General features: G+C 53.4%; 1 protein-coding gene across 4 annotated transcripts in view; it reads left to right on the top strand.

The window, feature by feature from the left end:
* The first annotated feature begins 1,371 nt into the window (after positions 1 to 1,371).
* Positions 1,372 to 23,675, top strand: part of C7H1orf198 (chromosome 7 C1orf198 homolog) — a 33,536-nt gene continuing 11,232 nt past the window's right edge. For all 4 annotated transcript variants that reach the window (XR_013449762.1, XR_013449761.1, XR_004921885.2 and 1 more), the window contains exons 1-2: positions 1,372 to 1,753; positions 16,387 to 16,437. Coding sequence is in view for 1 of the 4 variants with exons in the window: in XM_036106971.2 (XP_035962864.1) it covers positions 1,412 to 1,753; positions 16,387 to 16,437 (393 nt within the window). In the remaining 3 variants the exon portion in view is untranslated. The remainder of the gene's footprint in view (positions 1,754 to 16,386; positions 16,438 to 23,675) is intronic.

The following is a 23,675-nucleotide window of genomic DNA, read 5'->3' as shown; positions in this document are numbered from 1 at the left end:
TGTGGTCTGGGACATTCTTCAAAACGACAAACCTGGCCCCACTATTGTTGGGATGTTTCTTCTCTGCCTATTGAAAACTTTCTGCCCCTCTTCCGTTTATTTGCAAATATCGAGCTGCTGAGAGTTCTTGTGATTTTTGAGATTCCAAAGTAAATCTTGTCATTTCGTCTGTGGTTTGGGAGAAAGCCTAAGACCACGCAGTCGGCTTGGGGAAAACCTCTTCCCGTGCGCTGGCAAAACCAAGTCCGGGTGTGCGGGCCGCCGGCCCCTACGCCTGTCCTGCAGTTCGTTTAGGGAAAAGCACTGTGAGCCACCCGGCACTTCATTTCACTCCTCTGTCCCTTTAGGAGGAGCGGAACTAATTTTCTTTGCACGGTCCCGAAGTTAGTTCTCTCTCCCCACGCTCATCAGGGAAAGGGACAGGACAGGAATGAGGCGGCCGGTGGCTCGGTCCTGAAATCGGGCTTTCTCAGGCGCATCGGAGGGAGAAAAGTTTCCTTTGTCAAACAAGTGACCACGTGGCGCTATGGCGGTCACCACTAGCAACCCCGTCAGACCGCCGGGAGCGGACTTGGGGGCGCGCCCGCCACCTCCTGAGCCGCCCAAGGGGAGCCCTGAAAAGTCGGGGAGCGGCTGGAACGCAAGAGAGCGATCAAGACGCGAGAGAGGGGCGTGGACGGTGGGGTTCTCGGCAGTGGGCGGGCTCGGGGGGCGGGATTCCGAGCGTGGGGGGCGCGGAAGGTGGGGTTGCCGACAGTGGGCGGGCTCTGGGTTGGGGGGGAGGGTTCCCGGGAGTGGGCGGGTTCGGGGGCGGGGTTCCCGTGGTTAGGCGGACTCGGTGGGCGGGATTCTCGGGGGTCAGGGTGCGGAGGGCGGGGTCCCGGGAGTGCGGGTCGCGGGACTCCCCGGGGCGGGGAGGTTGCGGAGGGCGGGGTACTCGGGGTTGGGGTGCTTGGGGTTCCCGGGGTTGGGCGGGCGCGGAGGGCGGGGTTCCCCGGGTCGAGGTGCGGAGGGCGGAGTTCCCGGGGGTGGGCTGGCCCGGGAGGCAGGGTCCTCGGGGGTGTGGGGGAGGGCGGGGTACCCGGGGGTGCGGGGCGCGGGGCTCCCGGGGGCCGGGAGGTGGCGGAGAGCCCCGGGGGTGGGCGGGCTCGGGAGGCAGGGTCGTCGGGGGTGTGGGGGAGGGCGGGGTTCCCGGGGGGTGGTGCGGGCACGGAGGGTGATTCCCGGGGCCGTGGGGCGCGGGGTTCCCGGGGCGGGCGGGCGCGGGGGCGGGGCTCGGGGGCGGAAGGGCGCCGCGCTCGGGGGCGGGGTGGGGGGGTGGGGGCGGGGCTCGCCGGGCGGTGCTCCGGGCTGCGGGGGCGGTGCGGCGCGGGGAGGGGCGCGGGGAGGGGGAGCGGCGGGCAGGCCGGGCATGGCGTCGATGGCGGCGGCGATCGCGGCCTCGCGCTCGGTGGTCATGAGCGGGAACCGGCCTCTGGACGACCGGGAGCGGAAGCGCTTCACCTACTTCTCGTCGCTGAGCCCCATGGCCAGGAAGATCATGCAGGACAAGGAGAAGATCCGCGAGAAGTACGGGCCCGAGTGGGCGCGGCTGCCGCCCGCGCAGCAGGACGAGATCATCGACCGGTGCCTGGTGGGGCCGGGCGCCCCCGCGCCCCGCGCCCCCGGGGACTCGGGAGACTCCGAGGAGCTGGCGCGCTTCCCCGGCCTGCGCGGGCCCACGGGCCAGAAGGTGGTGCGCTTCGGGGACGAGGTAAGTGCGGGCGCGGCCGGCGACTCTCTCACCTCCCCGCGCCCCGAGGCGGCCCGGCCGGGTGGCCCCTGCCCGCGTTTAGTCGCCCCCGCCGCTCGCGGGGGGTAGAGGCTGGGAAGGAGAAGGCTCGGGATGAGAGTGGGCGGGAGGGGCGTCCCAGGGCCGCCGCCGCGGGGCTAGGGGCTCCCCAGAGGGAGTTTGAGAATCGCCGTGAGGAGGAGGTCTTTAAAGACTCTCCATCTAGAGCTGCTCCGCTGGGCCGCGCCGGAGCCAGAGAGTTCCCCCGCCGCTGAAGGCGGCTGCCCTCAAGCGAGGCCGAGCGGGGTGGAAACCGCAAGGGATTTTAAGCCAGCCAAGCCTGAGTTCTAATCCACTCTGCCCCTTAGCTGTACGGCCATGGGTGACTTAACCTCTTAGAGCCTCAGTTTCTCTCCCCGCCCCTCTCCCCCATCCCGGTGTAAACCGGAGATAATACTTCTCACGCCGTGCCTGCCCGGGAAGGCACTCAGAAAATTATATATGTTAATAATAATATTTGTGATGAACTGTATGGGACAAGTGAAATTGTCAAGCAAGATAAAGAGAAGGAAGAGGTGCCTTCCAAGGTTAGGATGTTTCTCTAAGATGTTTTCCAGGTGAGCACGATGTGCAGCTTTGGTTTGGGGGTGAGCATGGAGCCCCGTTTTTCCATCAAAAAACTAATGGATGAGTTTAAATGGGCGCCAGCAAGCCTTTGCTACATATAAGGGCATGTCTGGATCTCTGATGTAGACGCGGTGCCCACACTTCTAGAGAGGAGAAATGCTGGAACTATACAAGAAAAAACTCAGGGATGTCCCCTTCTAAGTCACAAAGGTCTGAGTGTTCAGTACTGCTCAGAAACTTGGACTTTTTCTCCTTTTTTGTTTCACTGACACCCATTTGGTGCCATTAGAATCTGGCCTTTCACACTCAACTTCTATTGTTGAAGGGCAAAGTCAAAAGGAGCAAGAAGTCCACAGATGAAGTATACTGATGAAGGCCGCCCTCCGTTAACCCTGGGAACCTGCAGGAGGGGAGCTGGGCTTGGCGAGTTTTTCCCAGGGTGTTGTGGATTGTGGAAGGGATTCTAGTTAACACTGAGTTTTAAAGCTGATTTTCAGGCTTGGGTGTGCTGAGACATTTATTAATACAGAATGTTTGTGGTCATAAACCCACTTAAATGTGAGGGGTGTGTGAAGGACAGAAGTATACTTATTCTGACAGAATTCAAAGAAAAGTCTCTATTGGACTTTAAACTCTGAAGGCTCTGCCGGGAAAAACAAGGGTGTGGTAAACTGGGGGTGGGGGGGGATGAAAATATAGGTTCAAAATGTATTTAAGAGCCAAAGCATTTTCAGTGTGAAAATCCGCATCTGTATAAAGACATTTGCAGTGTTTGTGCTCAGATTTGAGTGATGAAAAAGCAAGCAGCCCCTCTTTGGAAAAGTCATGAGTAAGTAAATGGGAGAGGAAGTAAACCTGTAAGTACTTACAGATGTTGGAGAGGGACTGTCATTTTCCCTTAGCTTGGTGTCCAGCTAAGAATATCCACATGCCTGCTCATCATCAAAAAGCTCTTGCCATATAAGGGCTTGGTATCACTGATAAGGAAGGATGTGGCCAAGTTAATTTTGTACTCAAATTCCTGATCTGGGTGCCAGACTGAGCTGTTTCTGGATGTGTAAGTCAGATGTGATTTAAAAGCAGATGGGCCTCTTCACCTGCGGTACCTGCCTGCCGTTCCAGGAGCAGACCAGCCCTGTTTTTCAGAACTGAACTCAGCTTTCCAAGACGGGCTGAGAGCATGCCTTGGGCTGCCTCTGGCCAACTTTAGCACAGATGGCAGAGGGGCCGAGGGCACTGCATTCGGGGAGAGGTACTTGGGAACGTGGCCCGTGGTCTGTTTCTGCCTGAAGTGGCTGTGTGGTTTAATGGCATGAGGGAGTTTAAAATGCATTGCCCCAGACCTGGCAAGAGGTTGGCACCGGAGTAGTTGGTGATCTCGTGCCTAGGGCTGTTCATGGAGGAGGGCTGGCTCCCGGACACAAGGGGTGATGGGTAAGGGCAGGGTGGGGGTGACCCCCAGCGAGGCTGCTGGGCGGAGTGGCCCAGATAGGTGGCCCAGGTTTGTCCAAAAGGGCCCTAAGCCAGATGGAGTACGGCCCTCTGTCCCTTCCTACGCGATCTGTCTTCTGATGTCCCAGGGGCCTCCACAGCCAATCATGGCATGGAGAATGGGGCCCGCCAGCCTCCCCACCCCCAGCAGCGACAGACAGACAGACCTCTGACGCCTGGGTGCTTCAGGTGAATCAGCTGTCTCTGGAGCCGCTGGCTGATTCCAGAGGACGAGCAGGCGTCAGCCTCTTCTTCAGTACTTCCAAGAAAGACCACCCCGTATCCTGGGTCCTGAGCGCCTTTCCTAAGGCCAGAGTAGGAGGAGCCTGGGCTCTGTAGTCGCTCTTGGGTTTGAGTTTTGGCTCTGCCATCTACTGGCCTTTCGGCTGTGGCTAAATCACAAACCTCTCTGAGCTTCGGTTTTCTGGCCTATGCGAGGGGAATAGCATTAACAGGCTGCTGGTCAAGGGGCGCCTGGGTGGCTCCGTCGTTGGGCGTCTGCCTTCGGCTCAGGTCATGGTCCCAGGGTCCTGGGATCGAGCCCCACATCGGGCTCCCTGCTCGGCGGGAAGCCTGCTTCTCCCTCTCCCACTCCCCCTGCTTGTGTTCCCTCTCTCGCTGTCTCTCTCCCTCTCTCTGTCAAATAAATAAATAAAATCTTTAAAAAAACCCCAAAAACAAAAAACAGGACACTGGTCGAGATCACATCCATGAGGGGCCTATGGGCTTAAAAGACGGTTGTAGCCGCTCCGGGTTAAGAATGCCATTGACCCTTGAACAACACGGGTTTGAAGTGCACGGGTCCACTTATATGCAGATTTTTGGGGTGAGATATTGTACTGTCGAAGTGTTTTCTCTTCCTTATGATTTTCTTTATAACATTTTCTTTTCTCTCGCTTACTTTATTGTAAGAATACAGTGAATACAGATAACATACAAAATATGTGCTAATTGATTGCTTATCTTACTGGTAAGGCTTCTGGTCGACAGAAAGCTGTCAGTAAAGTTTCTGGGGAGTCAGAAGTGACATGTGGATTTTCAAGTGCACAGGTGTCCCTCACCCCTGTGTCGTTCAGGCGTCCAGTGCGTTATAAGCTGATCTCTTCGTTTCCACTTGCAAAAATCATGATCATGAAATAAATACATTTCTGCTGTTGCTAAGCCTGGAGTTGGCCTATCAGAGTTGTCCACGTGAGAAGGAACTGTGTCCTGGTGGCCTCTGGTGATACGCCTTGGGGCACGTATTTGAAGCTTGGTCTGTTCTGTCCACATTGTGGCCATGATGTGGCCTGTCTCCGGATCAGCAGTCACATCAGCCTCAGATTATGTACCCCCCCCCACCCCTTCAGCTACCCTGAAGGACAAGGACATCACTGTTTCTTTGAATATCCTCTCCCCCATCACCAGTAACATTTTTGTATCCCACATGTTAAGTCAGATCATGAAAATATAGCCTCCAAATGTGACCAGCATCTAGTCGTTCTTATGTGTTAAGGAACAAATAAGTATAAACCTGATTGCGTATTGACGGTCATCGATCTCGGTGGCCAGGAGCGTGGTCAGGGCTCCATTCGCACATCACACTTGCCTCTGGTGGGACCGCTCTGCGCAGACAGGTGCGACATCGTGGCACCAGTGTTCATTTGTACCCTCGCTGTCTGTACAGCCAAAAGATCAAGGCACAAAGATCAGACCCCCCTTGCTGGGATGAGCAGCCTGGTGCCGAGGGAGACTGGCTTCCTTCGTACCGCGAAGCCACAGGAGGACCTGTCCGTTCTCGGTTTTTACTTCCTGGGCAACCAATTCAGCGAATACCTCTCAAAGCCTGTTACATTAGAAACTAGAGGCCTCCTAGCTTGAGGGCGACCTAGGCTGTCATAATCGTCACCAACTCCTTTGAAAACCACCGCCCCCCCATGAACATATGATCTTATTACAGTTTCAACACAAGGCCACCAGCCCCTCCTGCCCCCCCCCCCCGATCATGTCCCCAAGTAACTCCTTTGCAGAGAATCTGGAGCAGCCACTGATGGAATACTTCTCTCTTAGCGAAAGAAGAGGAGCACCTGGGTCCCCAGACCTGGCCTCCATTCCTGGCTGTGCCACCAGCAAGGCGCCACCTGCTCAGGGCGTAGGTCTCCCTCCGTGAAGTGAGTGGCCCACGAGGTTTCTCTGGTATTTGGTATGAACATGAAGGCATGTTTGCAAACAGATGCCTTTAGCGGTCTGACTTTCCCTGCATTCTTCCTTCAGCAGTAAAGGTTTGGAAATGGCCTACTCTCGGAGATGAGAGATTTTCTTTTTTTTTTAATTAATTATTATTAATTTTTTTTTTTTGAGATTTTCATTTTAGAAGGTTTTAGAGATCACGCAGTCTGCTTCTGCTGCTTTCTGTTATCAAATAGGAAAAAAAACAACCCAAAGCTGAATTTTTAGGGATGTGTTGCAGGCCATAAGCAGGTAGCCCCGGAAATTCGGTGTGTTTACTTCTCACGGACCTACGCGTCTCTCCCACCTCCCGTAAAGTAGGTGAAGCTGGGCAGAAAGGGGGTTGCCATGTGCCATATGCCAGCCCCCAGGGACCCTGATCCGGATCTGGCATGCCACAGAACACGGAGTTTTTGGGCCTTGGAGCCAGACAGCTCCGCCTCCTCTTCAACAGCTTAGCATCACCAGCTGCTGTCGGAAGGCGGTGTCCCTCCTCAGGCGCCCTCCCCCTCCTGCAGGGATCTGGGGGCTGGCTGGCTGCCCCCTTGCTCCTCTCTGCCTTCACCTCCTCCTCTGGGGCTGAGCCTCGGCCTCCCTGACTCCCCGACACCCTCTGCGCGGCCTGAAGCCGGCCCTTCCTTCTGCAGGCCTCTGAGGGCCCATGCCTTGGCCCAGCCCCGCTGCCCGTCTGGCTCTTCTGGCTGAAGTGCCTTTCCCTGAGGTGATCTCAGGGTGCTCAGGAGGCTGGGGGGTCAGGATGGAATTTCCCAGCTCAGCAAACCTTGCTAAGCTGCTGCCTCCGCTCAGCGCCCTTGGGGCTGCCTGCAAACCCCCTCCCTTTACCTCTCCCTCCGTAGGGCCCACGCTGGCCAGCCTAGACTTTTTTTTTTAAGTTTATTATTATTATTTTTTAGTAACCTCTACACCCAACATGAGGCTGGAACTCAATGACCCCATGATCAAGAGTCCCACGCTCTTCCGACTGAGCCAGCCAGGCGCCCCTAGATTTTTTTTTTTTTTAATATTTTATTTATTTGACACACAGAGAGAGAGACAGCGACAAAGGGAACACAAGCAGGGGGAGTGGGAGAGGGAGAAGCAGGCTTCCCGCTGAGCAGGGAGCCCGATGCGGGGCTCGATCCCAGGACCCCGGGATCACGACCTGAGCTGAAGGCAGACGCTTAATGACTGAGCCACCCAGGTGCCCCAAGATGTTTGTTTTTTAAAAAGAAACTAATTAAATTGCTATAAGGTATATAACGTAATGTATCTGTATGTTACTGTTAAAAGATCCAAACACTGCAGAAGCAGTATTGTGAAGCAGTTGGTCGTATCTTTCTGGAACTTTTCCTCGAGTGTTAATTCTTCATTAGATTTGAGTTTGGTTGGCTCGATGGTGTCCTGACACAGGACCTGTCACATGTGAGGTCAGTTCTTCCCCTTCCATGGAAGCAGCTTGGCTTTTCCTTTCTTGAGCCCTTGGCAAGAAAATAAGGAGGGAATCTGAGAGTTACTTTCTCAGTATTTTGGATTTGTTTTTTAAGGAAAGTGGAATGTGTAATTATGAGTCCCACCTTCTGTCTGGTAGAGCCCTGCAGTTTTTAGAAAAGATGAGCGGGTTCACGTGGCTTTTCGTGTCCTTGCATCTGGGGTTCTGTGCCCTGGCTCTGGCCAGGAGTTGAGAACATGGCCACGAGCCCAGATCTACTTCCACGGGCCTCGAGGGGGAGGCTGCAGGGCCTCTCCCACAGGCTTCTCCTTTGGGACCAATGGTTCTTTGCCCAGAGTAGCACCCGGCCTGCTACCGCACATCGGGGACGAAGGGTGTTGAACAGGTGAGCCCTGGGAGCTAAGGCCCTCTCCCTGGCTCATCTGTGGGGGGCGATCCCGGGGCTGCCACCAGAATGGGTTTTGGAAAGAAGTTTAATGATTTAGTCACTGTCACGCAGGGAGGGATGGGGCAGAGCTGAGAAGCATGTTGGCAGATCTGGGGCCCTTTCGTTGACGAGAGTCACTTTCACACTCTTAAGCAAGAGATTCCCTGAGTACCGGAGGAAAAAATCCATTTTTCAAAAAAAAAACCAAATGAAGGCCAGGTCTGTTTAAACGTCCTACTCGTTTTCTGTTTGTTTCGGTAGAAGTCTCTTCCACCTTTCCCTCTGCTCCTGTTAGTGATGGCTTCCGCCGTGGCCTTGGGGGCCAGGGCTCCTGAATTTGTATTCACGGTGGAACCTGCCCACTAGTTCAGTCCTAGCTGTTTTTCTCTTGTTGGTGTGCAGTTTTGTCCTTGCATTTATGGAAACCCTCTTATCTCAGCAGAGTTAAATATATTACAAGTCAGAGAGAGAAGCATCGATTCCATAAATACATAAATAAAAGTCCCTAAAAAGAAGCAGTTGGTAAAAAAATAAAAAGGCATATTTTAATCATTCTTCTTCCTCACTTCCCCGCTTTATGTTTTAGTAAACTTTGTTTTTTAGAGCATTTTTAGGTTAATAGCAAAACAGAGCAGAAAGTACAGAGATTTCTTGTATACTCCCTGTCCCCAACACACCCCGCCTCCCCCGCTGCCCCCCACCCCCCACAGTGGTGTATCTGTTATAGTGGATGAAACTACATTGGCACATCAGCCTCACCCAGAGTCCAAGGTCTGCATTAGGGTTCCCTCTTGGTATGCGCATTCAGTGGGTCTGGACAAATGCATAGTGATACGTATCCACCATTAGAATAGTTCACTGCCCTAAAAATCCTCTGTGCTCTGCCTCTTCATCCCTCCCAGCCCCCACCCCGGCAACCGCTGACTTACGTACCGTCTCCACAGTTGAGCCTTTTCCAGGATGCCATGTAGTTGGAGCCATGGAGTGTGTGGCCTTTTCAGACTGGCTTCCGTCAGTTCGTAGTATGCACTCTTCTATGTCTTTTCAGGGCTCGATGGCTCTTTCTAGCGCTGAATCATACTCCATTGTCTGTGTCTCCCATCGTTTATTTATCCGTTCACCTGCTGAAGGACATCTCTGTTGCTTCTAAGTCTTGGCAGTTACGAGTGAAGCTGCTGTAAACGTCAGGTTTTTGGGTGGATGTAAGTTTTCAACTCGTTTGGTTAAGTACCAAGGTATGGGATTGCCTCACCTGTTCTTACCGCGCCACCGCATCTTCAAGGTGGAGACTAACTCCAGACACCTCCCCAGAAAGAATGGGCTCCGTGCCGGATGGGCCGGGGAGTCCAGGCCACTTGACGTCACTAGAGGGTCAGACAGTCAGCAACATAGGGGCCTTGCTGTCCCCTTCTCCATCTGAGCCTGGTTTCTCTTACTTACAGTATTCACAATTTAAATTTCTTAGCTTTTCTTTTTTTTTTTTAAAGATTTTATTTATTTGAGAGAGAGAGAGAGAGAGAGAGCACTAGCCAGGGGGAGGGGGAGGGCAGAGGCAGAGGGAGAAGCAGACTCCTTGCTGAGCAGGGAGCCCGACGTGGGGCTCGATCCCAGGACCCTGGGATCACGAACTGAGCTGAAGGCAGATGCTTCACCATCTGAGCCCCCTAGGCGCCCCTTAAATTTCTGACCTTTAAGTCAAGATGCCACCATCTGTCAACTGGAAAGTCCTGTAATTTATGGACTCAGGAGTACGGTGACGACTTACGGTTCTGATGAGCACCTTGCAGTGTTCCAGGAACCTGACACTGCTTCTGAATTACTCACGTCTGTGGCCGGGAGCGCTCCATGGTTGGGATCCCAACTGTTGTCAGCACTGAAATTTAGCAAACCGCACACTGTATTCCGACATTCTGAGGACGTTGTGACCCTAGCAGGTAAGAGTGTTGACTGTTTATGGTCGCATATTTATTGTAGTTCGGCAGCAATGTTATTAGAAATGCAGTTACAGCTGTCTTGTATGTAATCTTTGAATGGTGGGAGGAGTAAAGAAATAAACATTTTGGCGCGCCTGGATGGCTCCTTCGGTTAAGCGTCTGCCTTCGGCTCAGGTCATGATCCCAGGGTCCTGGGATCGAGCCCCACATCGGGCTCCCTGCTCAGCGGGAAGCCTGCTTCTCCCTCTCCCTCTGCCTCACCTCACTGCTCGTTCTCTCTCTTTCACAAATAAAGATCTTGAAAAAAAAAAAAAAGAAACGGTTTTAAATGTGATTCTCCTTATGCTGGAGCCTTGCAGCCTATTAGGAGACTGCAAATCCGCCTTGGCGGGTTATGCTAATGCACAGAGCCGTGATCTTGCCCGCTCCAAAGTAGAGTGGGGGAGAGTTGGCCCCGAAAACCTGGGGCTTCTCGTGAGGCAGCCTGAATGCTGGGTTGCTTTCATAGGAGTCCCTGTTTGGGGTCGACGGGAGCCACCTAGCCGTATTGACCGAGGGCGCCTCTGCACGGGGGGTGGACCGGGCAGGCAGAGGTGGGTCCACGGGCGCAGGCAGCCCCGGTGTGGCCGTGTGGCCCCGCGCTCACTGCGTGCAGAGGGAGGGGGGTCTGGTGTCATGTGAGGGGCTGAACTAGGGAAGCTGCCCAGAGGAAGGGCTACATCAGAATCAGCCAGGGGGCTGTTGGTGTTGTAAAGCTAGGTCCGCTGGGGCCCCCGGATTCTGCCTATTCCCACCGCAGCCTGGGCGTTGCCCACGTACAGCCCGGCCTGGAACAGCTCGGGTACGGGCCCTCCCAAGAGAGCCTGGAGCCTGGTGTCCGGAACGGTGCCTGCGTGAACCCCGGACCAGTAAGCGCCCGGGAAGGGGCCGTTCCCGTTGAATACCTGAGACAGGTGTGCCCCAGAGAGGGCATCCACGGGGTAGGTGCGGTTTGTTCAGGCCAGGTGGCGGGCGGGCCCGCAGCCTTCAGAGAGGCCTGGAGTGTAGGCTGGACTTCCCACACGCTGCAGGGTCTCCCAGGGAAGTGCCTTAAATGTTGGCTGCTAGTGGCCTGGCTTTGGGTGGTGGGAGGTCAGAGGTCACCTCAGAAAAGTCCATGCCTCTGGGTTGGCTTCTTTTCTGGGGCAGACCTGTGGGGGACCTACGGGGCAGACAGTGCTGTCCCCGGGGGCTCTCGGTCCCCACTTGAGACGCAACCAAAAAATTCACGGCCGGGCCTTGAAAGCGGACAGAAAGTTATAAAAGGATAAATGCTCAGTAGTCTCCAATCCAGTTCATGAAGAGGGAAGGTTAGTATTTGTTAAATTTCACCATCTTTGAAATCAATTTGAAGTCCAGAGTTTCTCACTTTAGAATAGCTTTGGAAGAGTCGTGACTGGTATAGAGGAACCGTACGTAACCCATTATAGAGGAAGTTGCTCGTAACTAAATAATTTCAAAAGCAAAATGACCGAAATCACTTTAAAATTTAATTGCAACATTTACATGTAATGCTGAATGTGGTGAATTTCGGTGTGTTCGATAGTGGTCGCAGCCCTGGGTGTGTTGGTAACTGTTGAACATCTGGTTCCGGGGAGTGAGGCGAGCAGCCCTGACGTGGAGCACTAGCTGATTGCCTAGGGGAGTGTGGCGGGCAGGTCCAGGTTCTCAGAAAAACCGAGTGGCAAACCCCTACCTCCACACGTGCCCAGCTTCCCCCACTGTCAGCATCGACCCCCAGAGTGGGACCTTTGGTACAGGGGATGAACCCGACATTGACACATGGGTATTGCCCAAAGTCCATGGCTGACCTTGGGGTTTACTCTTGATGTTGTACGTTCTGTGGGTTTTGAGAAAAGTGTCCATCACTACAGGAGGGTACAGAGTATTTTCATTGTCCTAAAATCCTCTGTGCTCTGCCCTCCCTTCAACTCTGGCAACTGCTGATCTTTGTACAGTCTCTATAATTTGGCCTTTTCCAGAATGTCGTACAGTTGGGCTCATGCAGTATGTTGCCTTTTCAGATTCCTTTATTGTGGGAAAATATATGTAACATAACATGTACCATTCTAACCATTCTTCTTTTTTTTTTTAAGAGATTTTATTTATTTATTTGACACAGAGAGACACAGCGAGAGAGGGAACACAAGCAGGGGGAGCGGGAGAGGGAGAAGCAGGCTTCCCGCTGAGCAGGGAGCCCGAGGCGGGGCTCGATCCCAGGACCCTGGGATCATGACCTGAGCCGAAGGCAGACGCTTAACGACTGAACCACCCTGGTGCCCCCCATTCTAACCATTCTTAAGTAGACATCTGGTACATTCCCACCGCTGTGCAGCCATTACCATTGTCCGTTTCTAGAACTTTTCTATCACCTCAGCCAGAAACTCTGAATCCATTACACAGTAACTTCCCATTTCTCCCTCCCTGGTAAGCTCTATTCTGCTTTCTGTCTCCATGAATTTGCCTTGGTCTAGGCACCTTGGATGAGTGGAATCACATAATATTTGCCCGTCCGTGGCTGGCGTATTCATTTAGCACGATGTCCTCAAGGTTCATTCTGGTTGTAGCTGCTGTCAGAATTCCCTTCCTTTTGAAGGCTGAGTAGGAGTCCGTTGTATGGATTTGCCACCTTTTGTTTATTCATCTGTTGATGGATGCCAGGGTCATTTTCACGTCTGTTCCAGTGCCGGCTTTCACTTCATGTGGCTGCAGGTCCAGGAGTGGAATTTCTGGATCAAATGGCAATTCTGTGTTTAATTTTTTTTGAGAAACTGCCACCCTGTTTCCCGCATTCCCACCAGCAGTGCAGGAGGGCTCCAGGGGCTCTGATTTCCCCACATCCCTGCATAATAATAATTATCCTTGTGGGTATGGAGTGTATTACTTTTGTTCTTAAGACAATGTGTGTGTGTGTGTGTTTTAAAGATTTTATTTATTTTGTTTGGGCGGGGGAGAGGCAGAGGGAGAGGGAGAGAGAGAATCTCAAGCAGATTCCGGGCTCAACGCATAGCCCCATGCGGGACTTGATCTCACGACCCTGAGATCATGATCTGAGCCAAAACCAAGAGTCTTAACCAACTGAGCCACCCAGGTGCCCCTAATACAATGTGTTTTAGTTGTGCTTATGTGACTTAATTTCTAACAATGGCTGTGTTTAACAGCAGGTTCAAAAAATGCCTAAACATTTCACGGTCTGCTTCCGAGAGTTGGTGCGAGCCCGATGCAGCACCCCACTGGCTGCAGCCTCCCCAAAAGTACAAATTTCTGGGCTCCCAGAGATCTGAGAACACTTGGGCATCTGTTCTTTACCAAACAGTAAAGTAAATGCTGGAGATTTTGTGCGAATATGCATTCTGGTACTAGGGGCAGAGAACAGACGTTCTTTTTTTTTTTTAAGTACTTTTTCTGCTAGGAGGTGAACATATCTGTGTTGGGTGAGCATTTTCCAGCAAGAGGGAGTCAGGGCGTCCGGGATGTTAGAGGAAAGAAGACATGGTGCCTGTCCACCCTGGAGTCCTGGGAGCCAGGGAAGAGCAGAGCCTCCCCCATGCTGCACTGGCCTCTGATGATTTCCAGGGACTGTGTGTCCTGTGACTCTGCTTTTTGTCCTGCTCTGTTGGGATCTAGTGACTTCTAGGCTTCTATTTGTGCTGGGCTCCAGAGAACAAATAATTTCCAGAGAGGCGCAGCATTGTCTCTGGTAGAGACGTCCCTTATGGAGAGGAGTTTGACTGGGAGGACTCTGGGCCGAATCAGAGCCCACTCCCTGACATCCTGTGGTCTCAGTAGCAGATGTGTTTTGGAGCCTCGACAGTTTCAGATCGTGGGCACCAGGACGGCAGGTGGGGGAGCCTTTCAGGCCACCCTACAGAGAGCAGATGTGAGCATCCACAAGCGTGTGCCTGGCCACGTTTCGGTTGCCTGCTGGCCATTGTGGGAGAAGGAGAAAGAACACTGTGTGTGTACCCTCTGCCACTTCGCAGTTCTGGGTTCTGGTCCCATTTTGCCTCCAGCTGCCTGGGGAGCCTGTTCCCAACGCTGGGGTGTGCGGCCGCGGCTGACATCAGCGCTCCAATAACATTTTTGCTTGGCATGTTTATTTTTGTTAAGCGTTCTATTATTTTTTATGAGCTCAGAATTGCAGAAATCTAAGGAATTTGCCCCTTGACTGAGTTTCTTGCTGGAGCAAACAAAAGACTATTGACTTGACACCAAGTTGGGGAGAAATCACAGTGTGACCCTCTCTCTGTCGGCGACCCCCTTGGGAATGTTAGCGACTGTGGGTTGCCACCGCTTGTGACGTGCCCCAGGCTCTGTCTCTGGTCCTCCGGGTCTCACACTCATTTTCCTTGCAAAGCCAAAAGCCTTAATTTAATTTTTGCCGATTTCAGCCGTATAACTAATATTTAAGGACAGATCACATCACGTGATAAGGGGATCCAGCTCCAGTCTGCCGTGGCCACTGGGTCTTCCCCCTCCCCTGTCTCCACCTGCCCAGTTAATCTCCACACACCTCTTCTGCCCACTGAGGTGGCCACTGGGCTGTCCCATGTCTGGATAGAAGGAGCACAGGGACGCCTGGGTGGCTCAATCAGTTAAGGTCATGATCTCAGGGTCCTCGGCTCGAGCCCCGTGTCGGGCTCCCTGTTCAGTGGGGAGTCTGCTTCTCCCTCTCCCTCTGCTTCTCCCCCTGCTTGTGTGCATGCGTGCTCTCTCTCTTCAATAAATTAATAAAATATTTTTTTTGTTTCTTTTTTTTTAAGACTTTATTTATTTATTTGACAGAGACAGCAAGAGAGGGAACACAAGCAAGGGGAGTGGGAGAGGGAGAAACAGGCTTCCCGCTAAGCAGGGAGCCGGATGTGAGGCTCCAGCCCAGGACCCTGGGATCATGACCTGCGCCGAAGGCAGACGCTTAACGACTGAGCCACCCAGGCGCCCCAATAAAATCTTTTTTAAGAGAGCACATTTGCCAGTTGATTTCCCTTTACTTTTTCCCCACAGACCCAAATCTAGAATAAATGATACATATATGTCATTAGGCTCCCTCACTTTCCCCATGTGAAAACAAAGTCCTTCTTGTTTTATGATTCTGAGAAGGAACTTAGAGGGCCCTGAGCTCGTAGAGTTTTAGAGGCTCTCAGGTCATTTAGCCCGGCGCTCTGCCCCCGCACCCCCCAGCACACACACAGCCTGGACGGGACCCAGGAGCCCTTACAGCTGAGGCTGGGCCTCCCTCTCGTCACAAGGGCTCCTTCGCTCACATTCCTCCAGGCAGCCCGCTTCCATTTTTGGAGGGACAGAGATTGTAAATTGAGAAGTACCTTGGGTTTAGCTGGAATTCCGAACGGGAGGGCGATGGCCCACATTCCCTCTCGTTTGTAGGGTTTCCCAGCAGCCAGGAGCAAAGGGGCCAAGGCAGGCAAGTTCAAAGGCTAGGGTGGGGCCTGCACGGGCTCCGAGAGCCAGCCTTCTGCAGCCCCGGGTGCCTCAGAGAGGAGGGCAGAGCCTGATCCCTGCCTCTGGGGCCGGGGAGCACCTCTGAGGGGAGGACCTCACTGCCCTGGGCTGCTCTGTGGAAGGACCGTCTCAGTTCAAAATACCTTATCCCCTGTTCAGTCTGTGTCGCCCAGTATGTGGCAACTGTGGGTTCAGAAAATATCCCCAGTACAAGCGAGGCACAGCTGAGAGACATTCGCTGGCACAGGGCGACGGCGGGGGGCTCAGAGGGGGTAGCCAGGAGGAGGCGATTTTCCCCGTCATCGTTCAGGCCGGTGAGCAGAACATAGCAGAGCGCGGTCAGATGCCCGCTTACCACTGAAGGGCTCTTCCCATCACGTTCTGGTGGCGAGGGTGGGCGCGATGTTAGGGCTCTCGCTCTAAGTGGGCACTAGCATTAAATGGCCTGTTCTTCAGTGACTTCACCAGCAGCACCTTTCAGATCTCGGGGGGGGGGGGGGCTCAGCTGCCTTGGCGTTGGCTGGAGGATCACTGCCTGACATTCTCTTCGTTCCTTCACTTAACCGTCACCACAACCCTGCAAGGGAAGCACGATTCTCCTCTTACAGATCAGGGAAACTGAGGCTTGGAGGGTTGCGTCCTCTTCCCATGATGGCCTCACGTGCAGTCGCTGGTAGAGCTGAGGCCCGGGCCTGGAAAGCCCCTTTCCCTTTCTGCTCACATCCCTGCCATCGAGTCCCCGCAGGGCCTCCCACACGGTCACTGAGCGTCCTTCCAGCTGGGATGTCTCCGCTGGAAAGGTGAGGGCGAAGCCAGACTGAGGAGGTCAGCACATTCTACGTGGAGCAAGCATCAGGCTGCTCCGAGCCAGGAGCCGGGATGAGTTCTAAGTTCAGGTTTCCCCGTGGCCTTGGGTGGATGTTTGCATGGGGTATGTTTGGGTTTGGGTTTCACATTTATTCTTGAATTTTTATTTCAGGACATAACTTGGCAAGATGAGCACTCTGCCCCTTTCTCCTGGGAAACAAGGGTAAGTTGGATTAAATTTAGATTTGTTTGTCCTTTTAAAAAGGAATTGCATGGTTCTTTTTCTTGCAGCACTTGATGGACTTCTGAGTTTACTTCTGAGTTTACTGTCATCACCATCATCATCATCGATTATTATTATTGCTGGAGTTGCATAACAATATCAAGCTTGACTGATTTTAATTCATTTCCCTTAGCCTCCCTAGTTGCAAAGGTGCAGAAGGACCAAAAGGCAGGTGTCTGTCACCCAAGGAAAAGAAGGAAAAAGACCACAATTCTAGAACATTTCATGCTGTCGGAGGGCTCTTCCCATAATAGGGGTGATGAAGACAGCAGTGTGCCTGGAATAGGGCTTCGACTTGAGGTCAGATTAGGGCTTTGAAGGGCCAAGCCTTGCACTTGGTTTTCCCTTGAGCCCACATCACTCGTCCCAGCAGAAGTGGGCATCCAGGGGGCCTGCGGGGACGGTGGGTCCGAGTGAGGGCAGAGCAGTGAGGGGGTCTGCAAGACACCTGAGACGCCCTCACATGGGGGCCTTTGTCTTTTTTTTTTTTTTAAACAATAATTCTAATTTATTTTTTTTTAATTTTTTATTGTTATGTTAATCCCCATACATTACATCATTAGTTTTAGATATAGTGTTCCATGATTCATTGTTTGTGCATAACACCCGGTGCTCCATGCAGAACATGCCCTCCTCAATACCCATCACCAGGCTAACCCATCCTCCCACCCCCCTCCCCTCTAGAACCCTCAGTTTGTTTTTCAGAGCCCATCGTCTCTCATGGTTCTTCTCCCCCTCCGATTTCCCCCCCTTCATTCTTCCCCTCCTGCTACATTCTTCTTCTTCTTTTTTTTCTTTCTTAACATATATTGCATTATTTGTTTCAGAGGTACAGATCTGAGATTCAACAGTCTTGCACAATTCACAGCGCTTACCAGAACACATACCCTCCCCAGTGTCCATCACCCAGTCACCCCATCCCTCCCACCCCACCCCCCACTCCAGCAACCCTCAGTTTGTTTCCTGAGATTAAGAATTCCTCATATCAGTGAGGTCATATGATACATGTCTTTCTCTGTTTGACTTATTTCACTCAGCATAATACCCTCCAGTTCCATCCACGTCATTGCAAATGGCAAGATCTCATTCCTTTTGATGGCTGCATAATATTCCATTGTATATATATACCACATCTTCTTTATCCATTCATCTGTTGATGGACATCTTGGCTCTTTCCACAGTTTGGCTATTGTGGACATTGCTGCTATAAACATCGGGGTGCACGTACCCTTTCGGGTCCCTACTTTTGTATCTTTGGGGTAAATACCCAGGAGTGCAATTGCTGGATCATATGGTAGCTCTATTTTCAACTTTTTGAGGAACCTCCATACTGTTTTCCAGAGTGGTTGCACCAGCTTGCATTCCCACCAACAGTGTAGGAGGGTTCCCCTTTCTCCGCATCCCCGCCAACATCTGTCATTTCCTGACTTGTTAATTTTAGCCATTCTGACTGGTGTGAGGTGGTATCTCATTGAGGTTTTGATTTGGATTTCCCTGATGCCGAGCGATATTGAACACTTTTTCATGTGTCTGTTGGCCGTTTGGATGTCTTCTTTGGAAAAATGTCTGTTCATGTCTTCTGGGGGGCCTTTGTCTTAAAATGAAATATTTGACAAGGTTCAGATGGATGAGGGCCGTGCTTGGTGAGTAACTGCTGATGGCACCAAGTGACCCGAGCTGTCCTGGGGATGGGGAAGGGCGTGACATGGTCCTCGCGGGAGAGCCGAGAGGTGGCTTTGAGAGAACGTGGCGTTAATGCAGATGCACGTGTTCATCTGGTGGGTACGGATTCCTCCTGCCTCCAGTGTGCCGTCACGTGGGATCCCGAACACCCTACAGTGAAGATGCAAGCACCTCGTTGCGCGTGTGTCGTTTTTCATCTGGGTCTGTGCAGAGGGCAGCGTGAGCGAAATGGTGTGTCTGGAAGCTGGGGTCTCCCTAGGGATCTGGATGCTGCTGAAGGATATCAAGGAAATATAGGAACCCCTACAACCAACAAGGACCCACCCCCATCCCCCATCTAGCCACCCCGGAAGGGAAGCTGTAGAGAGAACGTCAGCATGCTGGCGGTCAGCAGGGGCCTCAGGCTTCTTAGGTGGGCTGCCAGGGGGTAACTGAGAAGCACTGACCCTGCAGGTGATCCCTAGTGGTAAGAGGCAGATAGACCCTCTGCAGGTTGGGACCGAACAGGCTGGGATGCAGTGTTCCAGAAAGTGGCACAGATTTTCCTGGACTGGGTCCTCTGTTTGATGGTATCACAGCGATAAAGCCACAGAGGTCAAAAGAGTTAGAACGTCCTAAGCCCTAAATCCATCTTGTGCCCCATGAGAATATCTGCTCTATTAAGAATTTATCTTGTGAAATGTTCCTGGAGCTGCTATTTGTGAGATGGGACATTCCATCTATTATTAACTTTCTGCAGATGACATTCTGGGACAAGGATGGGCAGTGGCTGGGGTGGGTGCCGAGACAGGGCTCAGCCACTTGGGGCCAGCCTTGGGCACAGGTGTCTCGAGAACAAGGACAGCTAACAGGATCAAGGATCACACCTGTGCTGGTGCTAAGTGTCCACAGTTGGGAGCCGCATCCCTTAGGAACTGGGTCAGTTGAGAAGCCTCCAGAAGTTAATAGGTGTTGCCCACTTAGCAGAGAACCAACTTACTTCACCAACTGGCGGGCTCACTTGGGGTCCTCACCTTTTAGGTTGATCTCTTGAGGTCGGACTTACGTAGTTGAGAGTTAGAACCTTGTGGAGGCAAAATAGCATTCCAGAGAGCAGAGGCTTGTCCCTACTCTGTCTTCACAAGTCAAGGTCGAGTTCTAGAAGGAACCACCGCTCACCTCCCCAGCCGTGACTCAGAGTGCCCTGCCTCCCTGGCTCTGTCACACTCTGCCCGAGGACCTCCAGACTGGTGAGAACCTCTTTAGAGAGCTGCAAACAGGAGGTGGCTTTAGGCAGGGCGGGGTGGCCCTGATCTCCAGGTGCAGGATTTGGGGCTCAGGCGGATTCTTGCTGTCCCCTGTTTGACGCCTTCTCCTCTCTGTCGGTTATCTGTTGATGCATAACAGACCACCCCACAGCTTCATGATTCTGGGGCTCAGCAGTGTGGGCAGGGCTCAGTGGCTGTTCTTCTGTTGGCCTTGGCTGGGATGGCTCACCTGTCATCCGACGGCATCTGGTGGGAGCTGGCAGCTCTAGGATAACCTCCCTTCTGTGTGCAGCTGGTGCTGGCTGTCGGTGGGGCCCCGCGTTGCCAGCGAGCCAGCCTGGGCTGCTTCATGTGGTGGTGGGGGAGTCCCCTGGGGCGAGGGCAGAAGCCTGCAGGGCCTCCTGAGGCTTAGGCTGGGAGATCGCCCTGTGTCCCTTCTGCTTTGTTCTGCTGGTCATATCGAGGCACGGTCCAGCCTGCATTCAAGGTGTGAGGAAATAGATCGCAGCTCTTGATGGTGAGTTGCAGAGAATTTGTAGCGGTTTATTTATTTAAATAGTTTTTTAATTTGAGTGTAGTTGACATGTAGGCATTTTCCAGCTAGGATTTTATACCCTGGCAGCCATGACACTGGGTCCTTTCATTCAGTTACTGATCCATTGTCTATTTTTTTATTTTTAATTTTTAATTGTAAATTACACAGAACATTTACCATCCTAGCCATTTTTTGGTGGACAGTTCCGTGGCATTAAGTACACTCACATTGTTGTGCAACTATCACCACCCTCTAGCCACAGAACACTTCCGTCTTGCAAAAGTGAAACTCTGTCCCCTTTAAGCAGCCCGTCTTCCCTCCCCCAGCCCCTGGCAGCCTCCGTTCTCCAGTCTCTGTGACATCATTCATTGATTTTTCAGAAATTCAGAGGACATTTATTACACATCTAGTCTTTGTCAGACATTCTGCTTAAGGCTCAGAGATGAGTAAACACTTCTGCACTCAAAAAACAGTGAGTGGATGTCTTCCTTTGGTGGCAGAACTCATGCAGGAGAAAAGCTTTAGCAACACATTCCTTCTGTCATTTTCCCCCGTTCCCGTAACATGTATGTATACACGTGTTGGTAGATACAAGGTCCTGCCTTCCTCTGTCTATTCAGTTCAACCGTCTTTCCTCCCTCCCTCCCTTCCTTCCAAGATTTATTTATTTTAGAGAGAGAGCACGCACGCGCTTGAGCAGAGGGAAGGGCAGAGGCCAGGGGAGGGGAGGAAGCAGGCTCCCTGCTGAACGCAAAGTCCACTGTGGGGGTTGATCCCACGACCCTGAGATCATGACCTGAGCCGACATCAAGAGTCAGACGCTCAACCCGCTGAGCCAGCCGGGTGCTCCCAGTTCATTAGACGTTCAGTGCGTGCTCGCTAAGTGCCGAGCTCTTCCTCTGCTCTGACTTCTTAGCCCCCGAGAGATCAACTGAGGCCAGGGTACGCCTGACCCAAGGTCATGACTGTTGGCAGAACCATGAATGCCAGGGATTTGGGGGTTCTTGGCTGATTCTTGTACCTCTGTGTGGGCTCCTTCCTTTAGGCCAGCTAACGGTGGTCCCACCTGCGGACAATGAGCTGGCACTGTGCTTGGGACCTGGGGCCACTGCCCCAGCGAGACGCAGCTCTGAGCAGGAGAGCCCCCGAGGGCTCTGTAACAGCCGTTCACCCACTTCTCCGAATCCTGCTTCGTCTTCCAGCCTGTCCCTCCCCGCCTAGGTCCCCTCCATCTGAGGCTGACCTGCCCAGAGCCCTGTCTCTCTGCCCTCTTCCGTCACGGGAGGGAGGCTCAGAGGGACAGCCGCCTACCCTAGCTGGGGGGGAGTGGTGGTCATCTTTCCCACTCATCTATCAGCTTGGTGGGTGAGCTGGGGGTGGGGGTGCCTGTGGGCCCCACGGTGGATTCCTCTCATGCTACTGATGTTTCAAGAGGAAAAAACTCAGCACTTGGAATGCTCCAGAGAGGGAGGCAGGGAGCAGAGAGGATTCTTGACATTCCCCAGTGGGTCTGGGCTGGGGAATTTAGAGGAGATGCCTGCAGAGGTAGGTCAGGCCCTGGCTCTTGCTGGGTCACTGGGCTCTAGGGACACCCTCCCCCCGAACTGTGCCTCCCCTTTCCATGCCTGGGCTGTCTGGCTTCTTTCTGTCCGTCTTGTCCTCCTCCCAGTGTGCACTGCCTATTTGGAGATGGTAAGTTGGCTGGTGGGGATCGGTCCCTTGATTCCTTTCATATCACAAGGTCTCTGAGGACCAATATAGACCATTCCCAGAGTAGGGAGGCCTTCCAGCCCCTTCCAGCCCCTTCCTTGGGAAGAAGAGTAAGCATTTATGAGCCTTTGTGCTAAATTTTTGAAAAATCAGTGAACGACATCACACCTCCTGTGTGCTGTGCATCGGCGCACACGTTGAATTCTTCCAGCCCCGGAAGCCGGTGTCACTGGTCCTGCTGTGGGTCAGGATTCGGGTAGGGGCTCAGAGCAGACAGTAACTGGCAGGCAGCTTGAATCGACGGAGAGAGAGTGGAGCTCGGGTCTGCCCGGCTTGCGGGTGGCTCCTGCCCGTGGGGGGACAGAAGGACATTCCGTCAGGATGTTCTGTGCATGGGGGAGGCCCTGGCTTCCAAACTGTGGCTCTGCTCGGCTGTCCCTCCACACTGCCAGCCAGAGTCACACAGAGCCGCCCCGTGCCCCCATCACAGCCTGACTCCTCCTCACCCCCCACCCCCTGTATTGTCCCTGGCTCACCTTCCCGAGACCCAGAGCTGATCCCTGCGGCGCCCTGACCTTTCCCAGGTCTCTGTGGAGTGATGTGTCCGTTCCCTCAGCCCCGTCCCCCAGGCACCGTGCTCTCCTGCCTCAGTGCCCTTGCTCAGCCCCCACCCCAACCATTTGTGAAGGTCCAGCCTGTTGTCCAGACCTGCTGCAAACTCAGGTTCCTACAAATTTCCCCATCATAGTGGAGGTGAGCGGCTCCCATGCCCGCATGTGTGCTGAGCACCTTTGGTGCTCTCCCCCGTGTGAGCCTCTCTGCAACCCCGTTTTACAGGTGAGGAAATGCAGGCGTAAGGCGAGGGGTGTGGACTAGGCATCCGAGCCCATGTGCTTCACCTGGGTTGTAGCCCCCACGCTGCCTCATCAATAAAACACGGCATTACTGTTGTCCCTGTGGGAGAAGCCCCTGGAGGGCAGAGGCCACGATTCGTCCCTGAACCTTATAACCTCGGCCCCTGGGGCCCCTGTGCACCCACCACCTGTTGTGCCTCTGGGGGGTTTTCCCCAGGCTCCTTCTGCCCGACATACGGGCACTGTGGACGAGCAGGGTCCGTCCAGGTGTCTGTAGGTCCCCTTGCTCCCTGGGAACAGTACAGGAGGATGTTACTTAGCCCCTGGTCTGAGCCGGTGCCTTGGGATTGGGGGCAGGGAGCCCACCGGGCCCTGCCACCCCCCGCTTGCCTGGAGGGTCTGACATTCCCAGTGTCCGGTGGCCAAGTCATGCTGTGTCTTTCCTGTCAGGCTGTCACTTCTACAAGTTTTGTGATTCGAAAAGGTTTGCGTATCTTCCCCTTCGCGTCCTTCTTTGGAGGAGGAGGTGGGGAGCTTAGATGCTAAATGGGTTGTGGATTTATTCAGATTTGCTCCAGTAAACTATTACATTTCCTGACAACGTTTCTGCAGGCTTTGTCTCAACAATTTAGATGTGTCGGAGGCTGCCAAGCCAAACAGTTAGTTTTGGCGGCCTGCACTCCCCCTTTACTGAAGTATTACACATTCCTGTCCAGTGAGTGGGGTGTAAAAATAGATACTGGGCTCGGTTGTGGTCTTTCTGTTTTTAGAACGGACGTGGCCAGCTGAGACCCAGTTCCCCACACGGGGTGACTGACTCCGAGTCCCCGCTTGGCACGTCCGCCCTAGGGCTTCGGCTGGTGCCGGGGACGCTGGAGTGGGCTGTCGCCATGACTCCCCCATGTCCCCGTCTCAAGGGTTGCGTGAGACCGCGGAGTCGGATCCCCCCACCCCGACTTCCTGTCTGACCCCTCTGCGGCCCTTCACACACAGCGCCCTTCTGCTGGGCCCCGGCTCAGTGTCGCTCAGCGCTGGGGGACAGGGCGGGCACCACCTCCCTTCCCAAGAGCGCTTTCAGCCTTTTTTCTAGAAAGGAGAGAACAGGATCTGGACCTCCGTTGTCTTTCCACTTTGCAGTGCTCATTGCAG

This window comes from Halichoerus grypus, chromosome 7, assembly GCF_964656455.1.
Source record: "Halichoerus grypus chromosome 7, mHalGry1.hap1.1, whole genome shotgun sequence".
In the NCBI taxonomy this organism is placed as follows: Eukaryota; Metazoa; Chordata; class Mammalia; order Carnivora; family Phocidae; genus Halichoerus; species Halichoerus grypus.
The sequence above is the reverse complement of the archived record's forward strand: the minus strand, read 5'-3'. Positions and strand labels throughout refer to the sequence as shown.